A 25,331-nucleotide genomic window follows, 5' to 3' on the forward strand; every position below is an offset into this window, starting at 1 on the left:
GGGGTAAAGACAACTACCTCATGCGCTGTTTCAATAATTCACTTTAAAAACAACAAAGTGCTACGCAAATGTTCTTGCTATTCTTAATCATCTAACATCTATTCACCCTCCACATTTATATTTCCTTCGTTAACTGCGGAGTCGTTCCTAAAGGGAAGCTTTTAAAGAGATAATGAAGATGCTCAGAAGAGTTCAATACAAGGTTACATCTTAAAGGAGTGTCAGCAGCCTAAGAAAAACCAACCTAGCATCAGGTTTCACTCCAGGGGTGTTGAGAACCAGAAAAGAATAATCTTTGGTGGGACACTCCTAACCCATAACCGCTGGGTTCCCGGGGACCAGGGTCGCATCTACGGCGGGCACCCCTTCATTTTACCTCTCCCCTTGTCTTTACTCCCAGCCCGCGCCCTCCCCAGCCTCCCGCCTCAGGACCGCTCAGCCTGCCGGCCGCGGCGCCCAGCACCCGGCATTCCCATAAACCCCTTCGCCCGGAGCTTCAGAAAACGAAAGACAAAGCCGCTAGCCCAACCCGGCGGCAGGGGCGCGGGTCCGCGGTGCGCCGAAGCCGGGCATGCGCAGAGGCCACGGCGGGCTGCCGGCCTGCAGGAGCGAGGTCGGGGCGACAAGCCGCCGGGGCCCATACGCGGGTCTAGGGACCGAGCCCCGCCTGCCAGCGCCCGCGGCCTCAAGGGCCGGTTAGTAGCGGTAGGGAGTAGGCGAAAGGCGGGGCGGAGGCGGCGCGGGCGGCGAGGGCGCCTGGGGCGCAGCGTACCTGGTAGCGGCCAGTGAGCAGCTGGCTCCGCGACGGCGTGCACAGCGGCTGCGTGTAGTAGTTGTCCAGGAGCACTCCGCCGGCCGCCAGCGCGTCCAGGTGCGGCGTGCGGATGCAGGAGCCGTGGAAGCCCACGTCGTTCCAGCCCAGGTCGTCTGCCAGCACGAAGACCAGGTGGGGCGGCCGGCTGGCCTCGGCACCTGAGCCCAGCGGCTCCAACAGCAGCAGCAGCAGCAGTAGCGGGAGGGCGACGGGGAGGAGCGACCGCCGAGGTCCGAGGCCTCGGGGCAGGCTCGCCGAGCGGCGCGGACCCATCCTTGGCCGCCCGCGGTCCCAGCGCCTGTGGCGCCACCAGCCCCGAGTACCGCTGATAGAATGAGGAACTGGGCGGCCGGGGCCTGCTCCGCCCCGGCGCGGGACGGCACCCCTAGCGGGCCGTGGGCTTGCCAGACCGGGCGCTCGGCTCCCGCCGCCTCCGACCCGGGCCCCCGGCCGCTGTGGCGGAGGAGGAGCCAGAAACAAACCCGCGGGCGCCCGCTGCTCGGCTTCTTGGAAACTAAGCTGACGCTTGGAGGGCACCAAGGGCCGTTACCTTCCCCGGCAATGAACTTTGCACCGTGGTTTCCAAAAAAAAAAAAAAAAAAAAAAACAGATGTGTTATTTTATAACGCTTCAAAATTTACAAAGCATCTGCACAGCCCGTGTCTCCTGTAAAGCCTGCAACAACTCTGGCAGCTAGACATTATACTTAGTGCCAATTTTTCATAAGAAAAAAGCTTATAAATAGTTAAGCCTCTGACTCAGATCCTGACCCATGATGTCTAACTAGCAAGTCATTTCTAGCACAAGAGCCCAGCCTGTGGCAGGTGGGAGGATAGTGAAAAGGCAGAGACCTAAATAGTCTTTCACATTCATTTATGCGTAGTGTACAGCCATGAAGCCACTTCCTCCCCACTAGCAAACAGGAGGCCAAACACACAGTCTGATTGCACTGTGCCCTTTGGAAGGTGCAGTTACTTTCAAGGTGCCCTGGGAGGAGTTGGAGTGTTGTGTGGTCATTGAATAGCTCATTTGCTATGACCCCACTCAGAGCTGGCTCCCCCACCAAGCAGTGACCGTAAGAAGCACACAGTATCTAATTAGCCTGAAATATCTGTGAGTGGAAGGAAAAAAATCCTTTAGTCACGTGCTTATTGAATTGGGAAGTTAGCCGTATGACCAGTAGATTCCCGTTGCCATCCAGATTTTCTGTCTACTCTCTGCCTGGAGATATAGCTGTTAATAGGTGTAGGGGAAAATTTTTGCATTGCCTAGAGAACATACCCTTCCAGGTTGAGTCTGATTCCGTGGAAGTTATTTACAGCTTTATAAGTTATAGATAAATAACAATGGAAAACAATTCTTATTTATATATACACAAATGAACTTTATCCAGCAGAGTAACAATCCTTCCCCTCCACCACTACTACCAAGGAAAACAGTTTCACCTCCGCTTGCACATGTTGGTATTCCTGATCTGTTCTTTGGATTGTCCTTTGAATTGCTTTTAACACCTTACCAAATTTCCTTATGAATGAGTTAAATAAAATCATGTATTCACTTTTATATTTGTATGAGGGTCATGATTTTACCTTTCTTCCCCAAGAATCCTTTAACATATGATATGTTTGCCTCTTAACATACTTACACTTTTTTTTCTTTGCATGAAGTAGATTACGTTATATGCACTTTAGTCTCCAGTGGAATCAATGAAATTTAGCAGAAAAAAGTTAAAATTTTAGCATTAGTTAAATTCAAAGAATAACTTTGAAGAACTATTTGACTCATTATGTCAAAGCTTGAACTTTTCCTTTAAACACCCTGTGGAAGACCTTGAAGGACTGAAAATTTCCGCTGTGGTTTTGTGTGTCTTTTTCCCCGGTAATTCTTCTTCCCTATTCTCCTTGATAAAAATCAAGAAGAAATAACTGATGGGTGCTAATTTGCAAGAACAATCCTTCCTTTGACCAGCTTCTCCTGAAACTAGCTAAACTTGCACTGATTCTTATGTCCTATGTTTTTAAATAAAAGCATATGTTAATAGTGCTCTGGAAATGTGCAAATAGAAGAGTTAATTCTATTTTTCATCTATGTATTGAACACATAGTGTGCAGTACAAGCTAGTTATTTTTTTAAATATCTCAATTGGAGTTTGATGTTTCTTCACGATTAGAGGTTATGGATTTGAGCACGAATACCACAAAAAGTGATGTGCTATGTTTCTCGGTGCTTCCTATTAAGAAGCACATGATGATTTCTTATGGGATGATTTTGTTAGGGTAAACATTTCTTCACTGTGAGGTTAATATTTTCTTCTTGTAATTAATAAATATTTTATGGAGAGAATTTGAGAATATGTAAATATCCTATTATGCCTTACACACATTATTTTGCTTACCACTTTTAGTATCTTGCTTCTTGCTTCAATTAGTTATAATTAGGATGGCTACCAAATGCTGATTTTCATTTCCTCTATATTGTTAGAGGAATATTCTAATTCCTTCATTTCCTCTATATTATTAGAGGAATTATATATGTGAACTAGTGAATTCCTGTTTTAATCAATATGCTATAATCCTTTACTATAGTTATTTCAATGCTCAAATTTTCTCTGTTTTGGCCAGTGGGAAACCCCTACAATCTGGCTCATATCCTTTTGGCATGTCCTCTTGAATCTTTGTGCATGTCCACACATTTTGATACAATGAGATTTTCTAGGCTCAACTTGCACTTTTCCGCCCTCAATCCCGGAATCAGATATTTCTCCAAGGAACCGTGATTCCGTTTTTTGTTTGTTTGTTTGTTTGTTTGTTTGTTTGTTTTTGAGACGGAGTCTCGCCCTGTTGCCCAGGCTGGAGTGGAGTGGCACAATCTCGGCTCACGACAATCTCGGCATCCAAGGTTCAAGAGATTCTCCTGCCTCAGCTTCCCGAGTAGCTGGGACTACAGGCACATGCCACCACACCTGGCTAATTTTTGTATTTTTAGTAGAGATGGGGTTTCACCATGTTGGCAAGGATGCCCTCGAACTCCTGACCTCAGGTGATCCACCCCCCTCAGCCTCCCAAAGTGCTGGGATTACAGGTGTGAGCCACTGTGCCTGGCCAGAACTCTGATTCTTTTTAGGGATGACATTTAGAAACCAATCTCTGTGTTTTAGATGTGCTCATTGCTACTGGGCTGTCATCACTTCTACGATCTCACTCAAGACAAAGATAGGAACCATATATACATATATATACACACACACATATATAAATGTTTATACATACACCACACCCACATACTATATCTAAACATATATATATATATAACCATGAGTTTATCATGAATACCTCTAATTCTATTTCCCCTCATTTCTATATGTGTATGAGTTGTACTAGTTTTCATCACTAGCTACTGAGTAGTATATTGAAAACAGTTTGGCAATTTCTTACAAAACTAGACCTATTCTTATCCTACAATACAGCAGTCACACTCCTTGGTATCTATCTGAAGGAGGTGAAAACTTATATCCACACAAGAACCTGCACACATGCTTACAGCAGCTTTATTCATAGTTTCGAAAACTTGGAAGCAATGAAGATGTCCTTCAGTAGGTGAAAGGATAAACAGTGGTACATGCAGAAAGTGAAATAGTATACAGCAGTAAAAAGATAGGAGCTATCAAGCCATGAAAGACATGGTGGAACGCTCAATGCATATTACGAAGTGAAAGAAGCCACTCTGAAATAGCTACATACTATATGATTCCAGCTGTATGACATTTCAAAAAAGGCAAAACTATGGAGACAGTAAAAAAGATCAGTGGTTGCTGGGTTTGGGAAGTGGGGATAAGTAGAGGTAGCATGGAGGATTTTTTAGGGCCGCAGTCTCCAACATTTTTGGCACCAGGAACTGGTTTTGTGGAAGACAGTTTTTCCACAGACTGGGCAGCAGGGGTGTGGGGATGGTTTCAGGATGATTCAAGCACATTTCATTTATTGTGCACTTTATTTCTATTATTATTACATTATAATATACAATGAAATAATTATACAACTCACCATAATGTAGAATCAGTGGGAGCTCTGAGTTTGTTTTCCTGCAACTAGATAGTCCCATCTGAGGGTGATGGGAGACAGTGACAGATCATCAAGCATCAGATTCTCTTAAGGGGTGCACAGCCTAGATCCCTCACATGCACAGTTCACAATAGAGTTTGCGCTCCTATGGGAATCTAATGCTGCTGCTGACCTGGCAGGAGGCGGAGCCGAGGCTGTAATGCAAGTGATGGGAAGCAGCTGTAACTACAGATGAAGCTCTGCTCACTTGCCCACTGCTCACCTCCTGCTGTGTGGCCCAGTTCCTAATGGACCACAGACAGTACCATCCATGGCCTGGGGGTTGGGGACGCCTGTTTTAGACCAGTGACACTACTCTTTATGATACTACAATGGTGGATATATGTCATTATACATTCATCCAAACCCATGGAATGTACAACACCAAGAATAAACCCAAAAGTAAATTGAACTTTACATGATTATGTTATGTCAATGTAGGTTTGTCAGCTGTACAGATGTACCACTCTGGTGAGGGATGTTGATAATGGGGGATGTAAGCATGTGTGGGGACAAGGGTTATATGGGAAATCACTGTACCTTCTTCTCAATTTTGCTGTGATCTAAAATTGCTCTAAAAAAACTAAGTCTTTTTTAAAAAGTACTATACTTTTTTTTCTAATCTGATATGAGAAATGATATATCACTATAGTATTTTAGTTTTGCTTTTCTCTTATGATTAAAATGGAGCATCTTTTCATGTGATGAAGGACCCTTTTAATGTCACTTTTGTGAATTGTCTGTGTTGTTTTCAATTGGGTTTTTGGTCTTTTCCCATTCAATTTTAAGAATTTTTTGTATATTACACAGGTTACCCCTTTAATTGTGGTTATTTATCACAAATATTTTCTTCCAGTTTGTCAGTTGTCAAATTGGTGTTTTTAACATGGAAAAGTTATTTTTTAATGTTAGACAAATTTATCAATATTTTCTATGGTTACATCTGGATTCTGAGTCACAGTTAAACTATCCTTATACCAAAGTTAAAGTAAAATTTACCCATTTTTTTCTACTAGTAATTGCATAGCTACATTTTTACATTTAGATCCCTGATCCATGGGCATTATTTTTGTGTACAATGTGGAATATGGATCTCCTTTTCTTTTTCCAAATGACTGGCCAGTTGTCTCAGCACCATTCATAGGGAATTCCATTTTTGTCCCAATGATATGAGAGCCACATTTATCATATGCTTAATTTCCACATACACTTGGCTCTATTTCTAGGTTTTCAGTTAGTTGGATTCTACTTGCCTGTTTACTCATAGCACTAGATGGTCTCAGATTTAGAGGCTTTACAGTATGTTGACATGTATGATAGGGCTAATGACTCTTCATAGCTTTCCACTTTTAGTGTTTTCCTGGCTATTCCTGCATGTGTTCTTCCTTTTTCTTTCTTTTTTCTTTCTTTCTTTCTTTTTTTTTTTTTTTTTTTTTTTTTTGACAGTGTCTCCCTCTGTTGCCCAGGCTGGAGTGCAGTGGTACAATCATGGCTCACTGTAGCCTCGACCTCCTGAGTTCAAGTGATCCTTTTGCCTCAGCCTCCCCAGGAGCTGGGGACTACAGGTGTGAGCCACCACACTCAGCTAATTTCTCAAACTTTTCTGTAGAGATGGGGTCTCACTATGTTGCCCAGACTGGTCTTGTCCTGAGCACAAGTGATCTTCCTGCTCTGGCCTCCCAAAGTACTGGGATTACAGGCATGAGCCACCACACCCGGCCCCAAAATTTTTATAATATTCAGTTGTCATATCTAAGAATAAGGAGTGCCTTTCCATTTAAGGTCTATTTTTGCACCTTTTAGAAGTGTTTTCCTCATATCAGTTTTGTGCTTAAACTTATTTCTAAATATTTTTATCTTCTCTTTTGCTATTGAAATGGGGCTTTCTCTACCATTATAACTTTTAACTGGCTATTATTTGTGGACATGAAGGCTATGGTATCTACCAATTTGTATCCTACCAATTACTGAACTCTTGTATTATTTGAGTTGGTTTAATCATTAGTTTCTTTTAGGGTTTTCCCAGTACATAGTCATATCAGTAAAAACTATTCCAGTCAGTTAGAAGGTGCAAAAATTGGGACAGAAATAAAAGCAGCTCCCAATTCAGAAGTGAAATAAAAGCTCATTGTTTGGCATGTGGGGTGCCTGGAACTCTAAACGTATTTTTTACATAGAAATGATATACATAATCACCTGGCTTGCATTCTAACCCTCACAAAACCTACTTAACCCATAGTGAAAATCTTTTATAACTCCTAAAGTCAGTAAGAAAAAGACCAACAAACAATTTTCAAATGGGTAAAGTATAGGAACACAATTGTTTACAGAAGAGGAAATACAAGTGACCATTAAATATATGAATAGATGCTCAATCTCACTCAAAAAGAGAAATGCAAATAGAAACATCAATAATATACCAGTGAGAACTCAATGCTTTGGGGAGAGTGTAAAGAAACAAGCCCTCTTACACATTCATCAGCGAAGTGAAATTTGGCTTAACCTCTAAGGGGAACAACTTTGCATATCTATCAAAATGCACATACACTTTAATTCAACAATCCCAGTTCTAGGAATGTATCCTATAGAGATACTCAGTGTGAGAAATAGACAACAAGATACTCATTTTAGCCTTATTTGTAATGGAAAAAGGCCAATAATAGGATCTGGTTAAATTAATTATGGAATACTAAGCAATCATTAAAAAGGATGATATAAATTATCTCCAAAACACTGTTAATTTCTAAAAGGCAAAGGACATTATGGTTGGTATGCTCTCATTTATTTAAAAATATATGTGTATATATGTGCATATATATATGTACTACATGTAGAGAGAGGGGCATGCATGTTTATAGAGTATTTCAAGAATGTGCAGAAGAAATTATAACATTGGTTGTCTCTGGATAGACTGGTTAACTGGGGACAGGGATGGGAAAGAGAATAACTTCTCACCATATACCCTTTTATATGTTCTAAATGTTAAACTCTGTGCATATATCATCTATTTCAAATAATAATAATAATAATAATGGTAATAACATAGTTTACATTTCAACAAAAAGTAAAATTCATTATAATTGAGAACAGAGGACCAAGAATAAGTCTTCCCCAGTGAACACCTTTGTAAAGCCTGCAGGCCATGCACTAAGAGAATCACATAGATGCTAATGCCGTGCCTCTTGGTTTCTGTGGTTTGCAAGGTTCTTGGCTTGTGCCACCTGGTTATATACTACATTCAGAAGACATGATTCCTGCATCTCGGTGCTTCTCCTGTTTTTGTTGCAATGTCTTTGAATATGATAAATATGACATAAAAAGACTAAACAATTTTAAATACTTTATCTCTAAATTATTAACTGTTGGGGTACAGTAACAAGAGCTTCCTTGCTGGAGAGATAAGCATGGTAAGAGGTCTTTCTTCAGAGAGAAAACCTGAAGTCCACTAACTACATGTGGCAAATTGTGGTTGGTGTTACTTATTGCTTCATTACTACCCTGAACTGTCCAAAAGGAGATAGACTTGAACATTAGAAAGAAGACTAAACTTTGTTAATTTAGATGCCAGCTATTAAATATTTTTATGATCTATTTAGTTTTAGAAACAGATAGAAATGGATTTATTACTACCATATCTAAGTGAGGAGCAGAGAGTCTTCTTAAAGGCCTTTAAGATCATAAACCAAACTTATAGAGGTGTTTTTGAGGTCCTTTTATCCTTCTTTTAGCTAACGAATATAAGTTATTCATTAGTGCTAACTACTGTCAATGCACTAAGAACCATCAAGATTCTATGCATATAGAAAGGTAATTCTCTGGTCGGGTGTGGTGGCTCACACATGTAATCCCAGCACTTTGGGAAGCCGAGGCGGGGGGATCACCTGAGGTCAAGAGTTTGAGACCAGCCTGGCCAACATAGTCAAACCCCATCCCTACTAAAAATATAAAAGTTAGCCAGGTGTGGCTGCGTGCACCTGTAATCCCAGCTACTTGGGAGATTGAGGCAGGAGAATTGTTTGAACCTGAAAGGTGGAGGCTGCAGTCACACTGCCGCGTTTAGGCCTGGGTGGCAAAGTGAGACACCCTCTCAAAAAAAAAAAAAAAAAAAAAAGGGAAAAAGAAAAAAAAATTATTTGTAAGAAGCATCTTCAATTTATTGTTGGCTTTGTTCTTGAATTAGTGTGTGTGTGTGCATTGGGAGGAAAAGAGACACAAAAAACCCTCCAAAAAATCAATGAATCCAGGAGCTGTTTTTTGAAAAGATCAACAAAATTGATAGACTGCTAGCAAGACTAATAAAGAAGAAAAGAGAGAAGAATCAAATAGACGCAATAAAAAATGGCAAAGGGGATATCACCACCGATCCCACAGAAATGCAAACTACCATCAGAGAATACTATAAACACCTCTACACAAATAAACTAGAAAATCTAGAAGAAATGGATAAACTCCTGGACACATACACCCTCCCAAGACTAAACCAGGAACAAGTTGAATCCCTGAATAGACCAATAACAGGCTCTGAAATTGAGGCAATAATTAATAGCCTACCAACCAAAAAAAGTCCAGGACCAGACGGATTCACATCTGAATTCTACCAGAGGTACAAAGAGGAGCTGGTACCACTGCTTCTGAAACTATTCCAATCAATAGAAAAACAGGGAATCCTCCCTAACTCATTTTATGAGACCAGCATCATCCTGATATCAAAGCCCGGCAGAGACACAAGAAAAAAAGAGAATTTTAGACCAATATCCCTGATGAACATCAATGCAAAAATCCTCAATAAAATACTGGCAAACCGAATCCAGCAGCACATCAAAAAGCTTATCCACCATGATCAAGTTGGCTTCATCCCTGGGATGCAAAACTGGTTCAACATATGCAAATCAATAAATGTAATCCATCACATCAACAGATCCAAAGACAAAAACCACATGATTATCTCAGTAGATGCAGAAAAGGCCTTCGACAAAATTCAACAGCCTTCATGCTAAAAACTCTCAATAAATTCAGTATTGATGGGACATATCTCAAAATACTAAGAGCTATTTATCACAAACCCACAGCCAATATCGTACTGAATGGGCAAAAACTGGAAGCATTCCCTTTGAAAACTGGCACAAGACAGGGATGCCCTCTGTCACCACTCCTATTCAACGTAGTGTTGGAAGTTCTGGCCAGGACAATCAGGCAAGAGAAAGAAATAAAGGGTATTCAATTAGGAAAAGAGGAAATCAAATAGTCCCTGTTTGCAGATGACATGATTGTATATGTAGAAATCCCCATTGTCTCAGCCCCAAATTTCCTTAAGCTGATAAGCAACTTCAGCAAAGTCTCAGGATACAAAATCAATGTGTAAAAGTCACAAGCAGTCCTCTACACCAATAACAGACAAACAGAGAGCCAAATCATGAGTTAACTCCCATTCACAATTGCTACTAAGAGAATAAAATACCTAGGAATCCAACTTACAAGGGATTTAAAGGACCTCTTCAAGGAGAACTACAAACCACTGCTCAAGGAAATAAAAGAGGACACAAACAAATGGAAGAACATTCCATGCTCATGGATAGGAACAATCAATATCATGAAAATGGCCATACTGCCCAAGGTAATTTGTAGATTCAATGCCATCCCCACTAAGCTACCAATGACTCTCTTCACAGAATTGGAAAAAACTGCTTGAAAGTTCATATGGAACCAAAAAAGAACCCTCATTGCCAAGACAATCCTAAGCAAAAAGAAGCAAAAAGAACAAAGGAGGCATCAGGCTACCTGACTTCAAACTATACTGCTACAGTAACCAAAACAGCATGGTACTGGTACCAAAACAGAGATATAGACCAATAGAACAGAACAGAGGCCTCAGAAATAACACTACACATCTACAACCCTCGGATCTTTGACGAATCTGACAAAAATAAGAAATGGGAAAGGATTCCCTATTTAATAAATGGTGCTGGGAAAATTGGCTAGCTGTATGTAGAAAGGTGAAACTGCATCCCTTCCTTACATCTTATACAAAAATTAATTCAAGGTGGATTAAAGACTTAAATGTTAGACCTAAAACCATAAAAACCTTAGAAGAAAACCTAGGCAATACCATTCAGGACATAGGCATGGGCGAAGACTCCATGACTAAAACACCAAAAGCAATGGCAACAAAAGCCGAAATAGACTAATGGGATCTGACTAAACTAAAAAGCTTCTGCACAGCAAAAGAAACTACTATCATAGTGAACAGGTAACCTACAGAATGGGAGAAAATGTTTGCAATCTACCCATCTGACAAAGGGCCAATGTCCAGAATCTACAAAGAACTTAAATTTACAAGAAATAATCAGACATCTCCATCAAAAAGTAGGCAAGGGATATGAACAGACACTTCTCAAAAGAAGACATTTATGCAGCCAACAGACACATGAAAAAATGCTCATCATCACTGGTTATCAGAGAAATGCAAATCAAAACCACAATGAGATACCATCTTACACCAGTTAGAATGGCAATCATTAAAAAGTCAGGAAACAACAGGTGCCGGAAAAAGTGTGGAGAAATAGGAAGACTTTTACACTATTGGTGGGAGTGGAAACTAGTTCAACCATTGTGGAAGACAGTGTGGTGATTCCTCAAGTACCTAGAACTAGAAATACCATTTGACCCAGCCATCCCATTACTGAGTATATACCCAAAGGATTATAAATTATGCTACTATAAAGACACATGCACATATATGTTTATTGTGGCACTATTCACAATAGCAAAGACTTGGAACCAACCCAAATGTCCATCAATGATAGACTGGATTAAGAAAATGTGTCACATATGCATCATGGAATACTCTGCAGCCATAAAAAAAGGATGAGTTCATGTCCTTTGTAGGGACATAGATGAAGCCAGAAACCACCATTCTGAGCAAACTATCACAAGGACAGAAAACCAAATACTGCATGTTCTCACTCATAGGTGGGAATTGAACAATGAGAACGCTTGGATGCAGGGTTGGGAACATCACACACTGGGGCCTATCGTGGGGTGGAGGGGTGGGGGAGGGATAGCATTAGGAGAAATACGTAATGTAAATGACGAGTTAATGGGTGCAGCACACCAACATGGCACATGTATACATATGTAACAAACCTTCACATTGTGCACATGTACCCTAGAACTTAAAGTATAATTTAAAAAATAAATAAATAAATTACTGTTAATCGGATTTTTTTTTTTACTTGTAGCTAAATGCTTTCTAACCAATGTCCATTATAACCTGTCTTATTAGGAAACTGCTCCTGGGTGGTAAGATAACATGTTCCCTGTCTCTAACCCTTACCTCTTATTCATTTTTCAATGCAGTCTGGTTTTTGCCTTCACTGATATCCTGAAATTATTCATGCCAGTAGCACCCATGACCACTCTGCTTCACCTGAGGGATGCTTTTCAGCCTTTAGTTTTACTTGACATCTTTTTATCTTCTGACACTGTTAGCCATCCCCTCCTTCTCAAAATGTTCTCTCCCCTCGGCCTTCATGACATCATGGCTTGTAATTAAACATCTCCTTGTTTTTTAGTTAAATGCTTGATCTCTCCAGTCTATAAACTTCATGAAGGCAAGGCCATGTCTGTCTTGTTCACCACTGCTCTTTCAGTGCCTGTCCTATAGTAAGTACTCCACAAACATGCGTAGATTAATGAACATTAAGGAAAGCAATTACTCATATAACTTAAAATACAGGAAAGGCATTAGTAGATGTTATGTAGACTGTGCTTGGTTGGTGGCAGACCTGGGGAAAGCAGGTCTTGTGATTTTTTAGCCCAGTAGCTTTTGTGTCACCCCACCACCTCTGTGCTTCATGGCATGTTAATATTTCCAAAATCTTTTCCTGGAGAAAATACAATTAAATAATGTGTTACCCTTTTGTCATTCACAATGCAGCTTTCCATACATGTTATGGTTTGATTTGTTCCCTACAACTTCATTTGTTGGAGGCTTCATTCCTCACTGTGGCAGTGTGGGGAGGTGGGGTCTAGTGGGAGGTATCTGGGTCATGGCCTTTCTCATTAATGCCTTTCTCTCAGGAATGGGTTAGCTATTTCAGGATTTCTAATGGGTTCTATAGCTAATGGGTTAGCTATAGCAGGATTTCAGTCCCCTTTTCTCTCTCACAAGCACGCCCTCTCATCTCTTCTGCTTTTCTGCAATGCTATGAAGCAGCACAAGGCCCTCACCAGATGCAATCACCAGGTCTTGAACTTCCCAGCTTCCAGAACCATAAGCTAAATAAACCTCTTTCCTTTATAAATTACCCAGATCCAGGCATTTTATTATAGCAACAGAAAACAAACTAAATACACTATGAGTAGTCTAATTCATTAATGGCAGGGGATAAAAATAGGATGATAATTTATATTTTTATGTGAAGATTCATCAGAAGAAGGATATAATTAATTTGATTTTTGGTGGCTCCGCTTTCCTGGGACTTTAGCTAAAGAATACTATTTGTATCTACTCATCTGACAAAGGGCTAATATCCAGAACCTACAAAGAACTCAAATTTATGAGAAAAAAACAAACAACCCCATCAAAAAGTGGGCAAAGGATATGAACAGACACTTCTCAAAAGAAGACATTCATACAGCCAACAGACACATGAAAAAATACTCATCATCACTCGCCATCAGAGAAATGCAAATCAAAACCACAATGAGATACCATCTCACACCAGTTAGAATGGCAATCATTAAAAAATCAGGAAACAACAGGTGCTGGAGAGGATGTGGAGAAATAGAAACACTTTTACACTGTTGGTGGGACTGTAAACTAGTTCAACCATTGTGGAAGACAGTGTGGAGATTCCTCAAGGATCTAGAACTAGAAATACCATTTGACCCAGCCATCTCATTACTGGGTATATACCCAAAGGATTATAAATCATGCTGCTATAAAGACACATGCACACGTATGTTTATTGCAGCACTATTCACAATAGCAAAGACTTGGAATCAACCCAAATGTCCATCAGTGACAGATTGGATTAAGAAAATGTGGCACATATACACCATGGAATACTATGCAGCCATAAAAAACGATGAGTTTTTGTCTTTATTATAGGCACATGGATGCGGCTGGAAACCATCATTCTCAGCAAACTATCGCAAGAACAGAAAACCAAACACTGCATGTTCTCACTCACAGGTGGGAATTGAACAATGAGATCACTTGGACACAGGAAGTGGAACGTCACACACCCGGGCCTATTGTGGGGAGGGAGGAGGGAGGAGGGATTGCATTAGGAGATATACCGAATGTAAATGACGAGTTGATGGGTGCAGCACACCAACATGGCACATGTATACATATGTAACAAACCTGCACGTTGTGCACATGTACCCTAGAACTTAAATTTAAAAAAAAAAATGCTATTTGTGTAGCCAAAACTTTTTTCCTTTCACAACTGCTGTGTTTCCTGATAATATCAACCTTTCCTTTTGTTCAATTAAAATATGCACAACATGCTCTCAGTAAAATTCCAGAATCTCGTCTGTCTGTTATTTAATGTCCCACACAGTATACTTTAAGATGTTTTTTTCTGTCATCTTTCCTTATCAGTAGAAAAGAAGAAAGACACAGATTAGTTAGGATGTTAACATTAGCAACATACCATAAATGTTTTGCTAATGTGTTGACTAGAAACTGTTTTTGCAATTCCAAAAAGTTTTTGTCACTCAGGGGAAGAAAGTGCCTATCATTCATCATCACATTCTTGAGAATGTTTTTCTGAACTGTAGACACAGACTTCTGCGCATCACCAGTGTTTTCAAGTATGCTGGCTGTTTGCTGTTCACGGCTGACACTAACCTCTCTCCGTGTATGTTCCACTTTTCAGAAGCTAGTGGTTTCAGTTAGGCCCTTTTAAGTCAAGGTTCTCACCCAAGAACTGGCCAGCAAGCCATCAGGAGCCGAGAGCTTTGGGAACTGGTCTTTTATTCTCTCTGTTTCTCTCTCAGTGTCTCCCTCCTTATCGGGAGCTCTCATTGCTCCCTTGGGCTTATGGCTTCTATTTCTATCCATCTTTTCAGCTTCAGCTTTTAGTACTAACCAGTTTTTCCTCTGATGGTTCACAATCCAAATTCCCATGGAAGAAATCTGGTTAACTCTTCTCAGCTTTCCATAGTTAAGGTGTGTTGAAGGTCGTTGTCAGCCCATGAATTGGCTGATACCACACCTGGTGCTGAGGCCAGGACGGACTGGCTGAGTATGAGTGGGGGTGCTGGGTTAATCTACGAAACCTAATAGCACCTAACATACAACAAAAGAGAGAATGAGGGCAACTTCTTAAGGAAATCGGGGTAGACTTCTTTTATCCTGTGCGTAGGATTTCTTTAAATTTTTCACATTCATCTGAATGGTCTATTCTTTTATTCATCAGTTTTAGTGCTATATTAACTATATGATATGAATTTAATGTTGTACTTTCATTATTGCTTCTTGATAATACAGTATGCAAAAAAGAGTCTAAACCTATTTCACAGAGGAGGAACCCAGAGATGGTATGTAACTATCCTGAGGTCATGGGGTTATAGAAAGGCAGAGAATGAGAAGCTGATATCCCAAATTCCCAGCACTAACATGAACTGGATTAAAGAATCTAGATAATATTCCCAATAATTAGGAAATTTGTTTGTTACCAAAGGAATTTCCTTCTTTTCTCATCTAAGAGGACATGCCAAAGAGAAATGAACATGTGAAGAGTTCTAATATATAACTACTGTTATAAAACATTTAAAATGTAAAATTGGCACCTTTTCAAACTTACAAGTTAAGAAATCATTTTAAAGTTTATTCAAATGATAGAATCTTACCATGCTTCATATTCAGTTTTTTTAATACTTAAGAAAACATCTATAAATGTGTAACAAATGTATGCATGTATAAATTAATTATAAATGATAAACCACCCTTTACAAAATAAATTGATTTATTCCATCAACTACACCCAAATAATTTCAAAAAGTATATCAAAGAATTATTTCTAAATTGATTTTTTTTCTTGCTGTACATAGCACTAACTGTCAGCTCTTAAGCTTTTGTTTGACCTGCTTTGTCAAATGCTTTGTGAAATGATATTCAGAACAGCACCATGTGATGTCAACTTGCATTAATTCTTTCCCAAAGAGAGGTGTTCAGTATTCAAACTGTGTTTGTACTGGCACAATCTATTTATGTTTCAGCTTCATTTCTGAAAGTTTACAAGTACCGCTTCCTTTGGAAGACTCTGTTCTTTCTTGCAACTTCTCTTCTAAAACAACCTTTGAAAGGAGAATAATAATGTCCTATAAAGCTCCTTTCAGGGAAGTCATTAAGAAAATGATAAATATTTCAGAGAATTGAATTAAAATGTTGGCTATATGTCAATGTTAAAATTTACTATTTTCATTACAGCTATATCATGAAAAATTAAAACTATCATTTATTCATCTAAGGAAAGATTTCTCTATGAAGTAAATCCATCAACAATATTATACATGTTTTCACGTAAAAGATAATTTATTAATTTGTTTTCAGCTATCAAGAACCGAATGCATTTGTTACTAAAATTATAAAATGTCCTTTAATTCGTTTATAGTAATGATTGTATATATTAGCAAACACCTAAATGTTTTGCTGACTGGGTAATGTGGGGTAATAAAAAAAAATTCATTTCAAATTTCTTCATTTAAAAGAAAAATGTAAATCATTTATCTATTATTCTGTCTTGCTTAGAAAACACTTAACAGAAAGGTTTCGTTAAGATTCTAAATCTAGACTTTGATGATTTTGAAAGAATTCCTGGTTTCCTCTATTCCCCTGGGAACCAATTATGATCATTTCAAGGACAGTCATTAGCAACTCCAATTCAGTTGACTGCTAAAGGTCTTTTTTCAAGTTTTGTCCTTTCCACCTTTTTTCTGAAGCCGGTTTCTGGTTGGTTCGGTCAATACCAAAGGTTGTTGTATGACGACTGCTGGGTAATTTTTGCCTAATAGTTCAACTTCCACTTGCTGTCCCACTTCACTTAGTTCCACAGGGACATATGCGAATGCCAGACTCTTCTGGATGCTGTAGCTATAGCTTCCAGATGTCGTGTTGCCAACCACCTGGAAAACAAGACCCAACAGTCCTCAGTGTCTCGGTCACAGCTCTGTGCTCCTCATCTCTGGGTGAAAAAAAACCCTGAAATACAGATTCAACTTAGAAAATGGAAGTTTTCTGAAACGCTGTCTGGGGACACAACACCAGAGACACAGGAGGAAAACTTCACATTTTGAAAAGATGAATGAAAGCTTACAAATTATGAAAAGTAACTCTCAACATACACATCTGTATTACTCTGAAATTTCTCATTTTTAAAACAGTAATACTTAGTTTAGGCCAGGAGTGGTGGCTCGTGCCTGTAATCCCAGCACTTGGGGACGCCAAGGCAGGCGGATCATTTTAGGTCAGGAGTTCAAGACCAGCCTGGCCAAAATGGTGAAACCTTGTCTCTACTAAAAATACAAAAATTAGCTGGGCGTGGTGGCAGGCACCTACACTCTCTGAGGCACACTCAGAAGGCTGAAGCATGAGAATTGCTTGAACCTGGGAGGCGGAGATTGCAGTGAGCCGAGATCTGGCCACTGCACTCCAGCCTGGATGACAGAGTGAGACTGTCTCCAAAAAAAAGTCTATATAACAAGTTTGATTAAAAGATAAGAAGGTTATTGGAAATCAGGTCTAAAGGAAAGAATGAAAAAGAAGGAAAAGCAGAAAATACAGAAAACTGTCGTCAAAACATTACATGGAACAAAAAAGAAAAGGAAGACAACAAAAGTAAAACATGATACAGAGCCCTGCTCAAAATGGCTTCTCCTGGCCACACTACATTGCACTAATCCTTAAAGTCTTACCATCTGGCTCAGTGGACTGCTTATAGCTGGAGCTCAAGACATTCACGGACGGGAATCAGCCTGGTGATCATTCAGCTGCCTCAGCAAAGAGCACGCTACAGTCAACAATCTTACTATAGCACTTCTAGTATTTTAGATGCTAACACATTCATGACTTTAATTGCAGACTCCTATCTCTGTAGTCCCAGTTTTTAATTCTCTTTGAAACCTCAAATCAGAAGCTCTCCATATGATTTCTAAACTTACTGTGAAAACTGGTTGATTGAAAAAAAAAATGTGAATACATTCATTAGTAAAAGTTTCTCTCTGGCTGATTGTTAACTGCCAAGTTATAACACATGCTTTAAAATTGCTGTTCTCCTTTAGATCATAGTTCAGTGATACAGGCAGGGATTAGGGTCAGAGAGGTTAGAGTTTCAATCATTGCTGTTTTTTTTTTTTTTCCTGGTGTGGAAGAAGACTACTGACTCTCCATATTTATTGCTTTATATTATAAGAATTAAACAAAGAAACAGAGACAAGAAAATCACTTTTGGAAATTTCACAATCACCAATTTGCAACAGAAATTGAGGCATAATATTTATGCTAACAAATATGTTGGAAGGATTGTCACCTCAGCCCACAACTGCAGGTGGAAACTCCTGGATTTTCACTTAATCCATTACTCATTTTGTTTTTTTCCCAAAGCCTTAGATGATTTTCAGGTGAATGTGTGTTGTTCTTCTCCACTAGTATGTTTCTGGCACAGTTATGTTTAAAGTGATCTGGTCCTACAGAATGCCTCCACACCAGCGTGATACCACCACCAAGATATTCCTCACATTTAAAATCTCCATGAGATGTAGAAGATGTCCACCAGCTGCTGTTTCCCCATCACCCTCACAACCCTGTAAGAAGGTCTGTTTGTCCTCACAATATATTCTGCAGGCATAGATGCTGTGGGTGGTACTAGCTATTTTCTTATTCTCATACAAGCTGGAAAGAACCATTTTCACCTGTTTGGGACAAACTAATGGAGACAAGTCTGCCTGAAAACTACTTATTTGGTCTGTAACAGAAATGCCATGATCAATCGGAGAGAATTCTATTTCTCTTTGATTTTCACTGATATCAAAATCCAGTGCTTTTACCGAGCTTTCTGGCTGATACGCAAAAATGAGACCATCTTCACATTCAACATCTTTCTCTGCAGTTTCTTTCTTTACATCTGGGCGTGATTCTGTCATCTGAGATTTTGTATTGGAACATCTCTTATTTTCTCCACTCACAGGTAAAGAATACTTTCACCAATATTCTGTCATTTTCTCATTAAATATTTTGGGAGGAAAAGAAACATAGCCTGGATCCCAGGGACACAAAGCAGGTACTCTTTCTGAACCAAATGGGGTGGCCACGTATGTATTTCCTCAAGGTTATTCAATAAATGCACAAGTTCTTGCCCTTTAAGCCAATGAGCATTCAACTGATAGAGTGGCGGAGCTGTACCTGGGTACTCATTTGGCAGCATCACTTGCAAGCAAAGTGTCCATTTGGGGTCATCTATATCGTCACTAATTCTAACACAAAGTATTTTGGCACAGTTATCAATGACACACCATTCCTCGCCATCGATGGTTGCCATTACTTCACTTTCTTCATCCTGCCTTTGGTCACCCCTGCGTCCCCCTCAGCCATGTGGAACCTGGGAGCAGCTCTGTGGCTGCACCCAATCATTGCTTTTGTTTTGTTTGTTTTTTGAGATGGAGTCTTGCTCTGTTGCCCCAGCTGGAGTGCAGAGGTGCAATCTTGGCTCTCTGCAACTTCTGCCTCCCGGGTTCAAGTGATTCTCCTGCCTCAGCTTCCTGAGTAGCTGGGACTACAGGTGTGCATCACCAGACCCCGCTAATTTTTATATTTTTAGTAGAGACGGGGTTTCACCATGTTGGCCAGGCTGGTCTCGAACTCCTGAACTCAAGTGATCAGCCTGCCTTGGCCTCCCAAAGTGCTGGGATTACTGGCATGAGCTATCATGCCTGGCTTAATCATTGCTTTTTGAAAGACTTTCTTGGTAACCTTGGTTTCATTTCCCCACCTGTAAGAGAGAGATTTGGGTTTGGAGCCCTAGGAGAGTTAATCTGGTTTGCTTGAGCGTCTTCAGAAAACAGGAAGAGACCCGCGCTGGTCTCAGGCTGTGATCCCCTGACTCACTGGGTCAAAAGCCCACAATCACTCTTAGGAGACTACATGCACCGTTTCCTCAGCCCTTCTCATCTCCTAACATCCCAGCAGTGATTCGTCTTGCAGCCATTCTGCATTAGTAAACTGAAAAAAGAGAGTCCTTACTTACGAGTGCTATTTTTAAAGTTTGCTTTGCTTTCTGCTAGAATTTACTTTCATTTCTACTTGAATTTCTCTCTAATCCAGGGGTTAGAAGCCCAGGGTATTTCAGAAGTCTGGCCTTTCCTTGTACCCTATTACTAAATCTCCAGGGAAATGTTTTCCCTTGCATAAATTTCAAACAGTTTTGCCTAAAATCTTCCAAGTTCAATTAGATCCATTCCATCTTTTAGTTCAGTGAACTGTGAGAACAATCGGTCCCCACCCTCTGCCTGGTAAATTCTCATTCTTTGTTAAAACAAACATTGACCTTCTTTTTACCAACGTGAATAATTCTCATCTATTTTTAGCCTTTTCTCATTTCTCTCTCAAATTATGAGAAGTCTCTATCTGACTTCCAGAAGGTAACATGGCAAATGGCCTTTGAAGGAAGTTAACATAATTTAAGTTTGATGTTCTATTGTGTTTTTCTTTGACTGTCCCTGTATGTTTTAATTTATAAATAATAATTTTAAAAACCTTCTAAGCTCTCCAAACCTCTCCACAAACCTCTTTTTCAAAACTTCCTTCCAAGATAAGCATCTTTTAAAACTGAGTCACCCAATATAAAGAAAGCCTTTCTCATGACCATCTTTATGCCTTGATTTTAAAAAAATTAACCCTCATTTAAGGTTAGAATCCCTTTCTCCAGCACTGCCCTGCTCCCAGTTGGACTTGACCTTTCCCCAAGGCACTAAAGACCATCTGACATGCAATATACTTTATTTATTTTGTCCACTGTTCATCTCTCCCTCCTTCCATTCCTCTGGAATGTAAACTCCATGAGGTCAGAGATCCTTGTGTTTTGTTCACTGCTATATCCCCAGTACCTAGAATATTGCTGGCATATAGTAGACACTAAAAAAAAAAAAAAAAGAAAAAGTCAACAAACAAATACATTTGTACCCTATCTCTAGCACTGGAAATGCTTGCAAGAATAAAATACTAAAAGCAACACAAGTCAAGACCAAGTCTGAAAATAAAAAGCAAAAATTATTTCAAAGCAGTCCAGAGTAAAGACAATCCAAGAAGGGCCTCTGAAAAAGGATCAAAAAAGAAGACCATCTGCATGTTAAAATGATGACCTTACTAAGCATCAAAGAGCAGGCAAACTCATATTAGGAAATCCAAGAGCTAGAATCCTATAATTGGATTAGCAGTTTTATAAGCAGATGGCAAGGAAAGGTGAACAATATAGCATGTAAATGCAGTATATGCATAGGGCAAATGAAAAAAACTTTAGATTGGAGCTTGGGTTTTCAGGGTTTTAAAACTAATTTCGGTATCATCATATTTAAGGTGGCTAAAAATCAGTTGACTGTGGATGACGTGGGAATACAGAAAAATAGAAAAATATAGCATAATATCTCTTTCATTCCACGCTGAGTAAAACAGAAGATTGGTGGAAGGGTAAGTGTAGACTGTATTAAACAGTACTGAGAAAACTGACTGGGAATAGAGTGAAAAATAAACAACAAAGGAAAGATGAGGTGGGAGGAAATGTAATGACAAGAAGATGTTATCTCATCCAATGGCTTCATTTTACAGATGAGAAAACTGAGGCCCAGAGATCAGCTCAAGATCAGGTCAAATAGTTAATTAATGGCAGAGCTGGTTATAAGTAGAAATCACGTGAATTGTGGGCAAATATGAAATGGGGAAGAATACATATTAAGAAAAGAGGGCTGAACCAGAGATACAGAACAGAAAGAGAACGAAGAGACAGGGAGAAAGGTAGGAACAATTCAAACAGAAGAGCAAACTCAGCCCAATTTAAGAAGGAAGTAGAGGTCGGCCCATCCAGGCTTACAAACAGGTGAAAGCACTTGAGATCTGAGAAAAGTCAGTTGGCGTCACAGACTCTAATAACATTCACCTGATACTCAGATGCACAAGAATGTGGGTATAGAATTAAATTCTTAAGGCCGGGGGCAGTGGCTCATGCCTGTAATCCCAGCACTTTGGGAAACCAAAGTGGATGTATGACCTGGCTGGTGATCAAGACCAGCCTGGCCAACGTGGAGAAACCCCATCTTTACTAAAAATACAAAAATTAGCCGAGCATGGTGGCATGCACCTGTAATCCCAGCTACTTGGGAGGCTGAGGCAGGAGAATCACTTGAACCCGGGAAGCGGAGGTTGCAGTGAGTCGAGATCATGCCGCTGCACTTCAGCCTGGGCAACAGAGTAAGGCTCTGTCTCAAAATAAATAAACAAATTAATTAATTAATTAAATTCTTAAGAAACTACAGGGGGACATCAGCAGAGACAGAAAAGAGATCAAATTGATCTCTTTTATGTCTTAGAAGAAAGGACCAGAAATTCAAAGCTGGAAACTAGACCTGAGTGGGAGATTGGTTCTATCAATCACCAGCCATGTAACCTCAAGCAAGTTACTTCTGAGCCCCTCAAAGCCTCATCCTTAAAATGGAAATGATCATACATATCTGACAGGCGTGCTGTAAAGTTAAATGGGAGAGCACACGAAAAATATCTGGTATACAGTAAGAACTCAGTAGTTGTTAGTTCTGTGTTAAATTGACCTATGCTTTAGCCCCAAAGGCTGTGATTTGACACCACTGGCTTTCTCCACTTCTAGCACTCTTTGTGTTACTGATGAGACAGAGAAAATGGAAACAAATATCAAGTAGGCTGCAGTGAATAAGAAAAAAACCCAGGCACGGAAGCTCTGAGTCTTGGGTAATGACCAAGCTGACCCTGTTCATTGTGGAACAGTTGTTTGTATGAGCTTTGAAGGCTCTATTCCCTCCCCGTGGTCTAAGCTGGGTGTCCCACACGTGCCTGCTAACACCAGGAAAAACACACCCACACTCAGTTTCAACAAAATTGGGTTTTACAAATAGTAATAAAAAAATGGAGAAAGTAACTGAATGCAGAAAGCTTAGGAGAAAAACTGGAGACAACAAAGTCCCATTGATATGTTATCTGGCTTACCCTGGTTTTACTGAATACAAATAGAAAGAATGAAAAGTAACATTCCAAAATGAGAAGGTGATTTTACTCTTCCTGAAGAACCAAATGGCTTCCACACTTTGCTTTACTTTCTAAGGTTCTACCCTCTATTGTCATAGATGTTTTCATTTGGATTTTTTCCCTGTTAATATGCTAATTGCCTCCTTCTGAAAGATCCATAAAAAGTTAAATCAGAATGCCAAATTTTTTATAAAATCCATCTTTTGCATTTACAGACATGGATGTGATGAGCAAATAGATCATTTACCCTCTAAACCATACCCTCCTCATTGTCCAATGTATTTCAAGTCCTTGGGTTTGTTTTCTTTAAACAGAATATATAGAATTTTATGTTTTCAAAAATGAGCAACATTTCATTTTCCTTTCAGTTAATTGCGTTCTGTCTGTTGAATGTCAGCTCAGAAATCAAAAGTGTGTCATCCCTCCAATAAATAATTAATAGCAAAAGGGTTTAAGAGAAAATAGGAACGAGGGGGGTTTCTGTTGCAGAAGATGCCACAGCCCCTGGCAGTGAGGTCCTCAGCACTCACCTTGCCATTGTACCAGATGCTTTCGTTTCCCTCTGGATCAACATCATCCGTTGCCAAGGTGAGGCAGACCAGTCTTCGTTTCAGCCCCTTGGCTTTAATCTGTTTCAGTGCTTGCTTTCCTATGAAGTCTGCTGGCTGCAGGAATCCAAGATAATGATGATGAATGAATGCTCAGACACTGTGACAAGGTTAGAGATGCAAGCATTTAAATTTGTCTTTGCTATTTTCTCGCCAATTACACATTAAATAAAAATACAGATTGGATCAAATGTCTAGACAAATATTTCTTAGTCCTCAAATGACAGTATCAGCCACCTATTCCTTCAGAATATGTTAGACTTAAGGGTAATAACTTGTGATGACAATTTACCAGAACCACCTAGGTGGAAAAACATAAGGCATGTTGCAATGGTGGATTATGAAAGTGACCCTTGTGTCTAATGGGTCTGGACAGTGGTACGGGCTGTCAGTAAGCAATACGCAACTCAATTTCTACCTATAGAAAGTCTTTTTCAAGAAGAAAATTCACTTTTTTGAAACATGATGCTAAAACAACCCCAAAATGTGGTATTTTCTTTTTTCTTCTTCAGAATAATGTCTCTGGAATGTATTTACCTATTGGGTTGCATTCATTAGTTCATTCTCAAAATATTTATTGAGTCCCTACTATGTATGAGGCATAGTGCTAGGCCCTGTGTGGGTAAAAAATGAGTTAGACACAGACATTTTTATCCAAGAGTTTATTCTCTAACACTGTGCTTTTCAACCTTTTTTTTTTTTTTACTTCTTCCTTGCAACACATGACAGATGACATTCCTATTCCTAATACATTCCCATGGACACACTCAGGGTCATTCCCAGTGCAATCAATATAAGGGAATGAGAGCGACATTGTTATAGGGATAACCTTGAATTCATTCTTATGTATTAAAAAAAAAAGTAGGAATCAGGCAAACTGGAAGACTTCACACTTATTGGTAATACACCTTAATACAGCTTACCTGTGAGTAGGACGCACAAGTGAGCAATGACTCGTCAGCAGAGACACTTAGCTAATAAGGGAGATAGAATTCGACTCAACCAAATGCCAGGAGACACATGATAAGTGTGATAAACTAGTCAGAGGTGAAGAGAGAGCACTGAGAGCGAGCGCCCTGGAGGGAGGGCTGACATCCGTGGGAGGTTAGTGTGAGACTTCTGCATACTCTGCCTAGACAAGCATCTCTTATGTGAGGGAAAGGAAATTTGTGATATATAAATCATGTCTACAGTGAATGAGATTTAATCAGAGATCACAATGTGGAAAACAAGATTCTCAAAACAGTTGCCACAGACAGACTACTCTCTGAAAGCAAAGAAAGGAAACAACCAAAAACTTCAATTTCTTCATTGGCAATAAGAAAGAATATTTCATGCCTAAGATGTCCTCCACCACTAACATTTAGGACTTACACAGTTCTTTCTGCACTTGAAACATTTAGGACTGAGTGTAATAAATCCCCTTAACCTCCAGAGAAGCAGCAGCAGGGGTCCTCACACACCCTCACTGAGACCCCCCCTCCCAGTCTATTCCTTTCCCAGTTTAGAGCCTCTAGGATGAATCCACAATG

At 39.8% G+C, this 25,331-nt stretch overlaps 2 protein-coding genes and 1 pseudogene across 6 annotated transcripts in view; all 3 read right to left on the reverse strand.

The window, feature by feature from the left end:
• Nucleotides 1–1,149, reverse strand: part of ARSB (arylsulfatase B) — a 192,889-nt gene extending 191,740 nt beyond the window's left edge. For both annotated transcript variants that reach the window (XM_001108389.5, XM_015140320.3), the window contains exon 1: nucleotides 773–1,149. In XM_001108389.5, coding sequence (XP_001108389.4) covers nucleotides 773–1,087 — 315 coding nt within the window. In that variant the 5' untranslated portion in view covers nucleotides 1,088–1,149. The remainder of the gene's footprint in view (nucleotides 1–772) is intronic.
• A 14,633-nt stretch (nucleotides 1,150–15,782) lies between these two features.
• DMGDH (dimethylglycine dehydrogenase) overlaps nucleotides 15,783–25,331 on the reverse strand; it is a 120,620-nt gene continuing 111,071 nt past the window's right edge. For all 4 annotated transcript variants that reach the window (XM_078004926.1, XM_015140322.3, XM_078004925.1 and 1 more), the window contains 2 exons: nucleotides 23,722–23,856; nucleotides 15,783–17,052 (listed from right to left, as the gene is read on the reverse strand). In XM_078004926.1, coding sequence (XP_077861052.1) covers nucleotides 16,837–17,052; nucleotides 23,722–23,856 — 351 coding nt within the window. In that variant the 3' untranslated portion in view covers nucleotides 15,783–16,836. The remainder of the gene's footprint in view (nucleotides 17,053–23,721; nucleotides 23,857–25,331) is intronic.
• LOC106998819 (protein IMPACT pseudogene) lies at nucleotides 18,452–19,214 on the reverse strand (annotated as a pseudogene).

The sequence above is a fragment of the Macaca mulatta genome, chromosome 6, assembly GCF_049350105.2.
Source record: "Macaca mulatta isolate MMU2019108-1 chromosome 6, T2T-MMU8v2.0, whole genome shotgun sequence".
NCBI classification, from domain to species: domain Eukaryota; kingdom Metazoa; phylum Chordata; class Mammalia; order Primates; family Cercopithecidae; genus Macaca; species Macaca mulatta.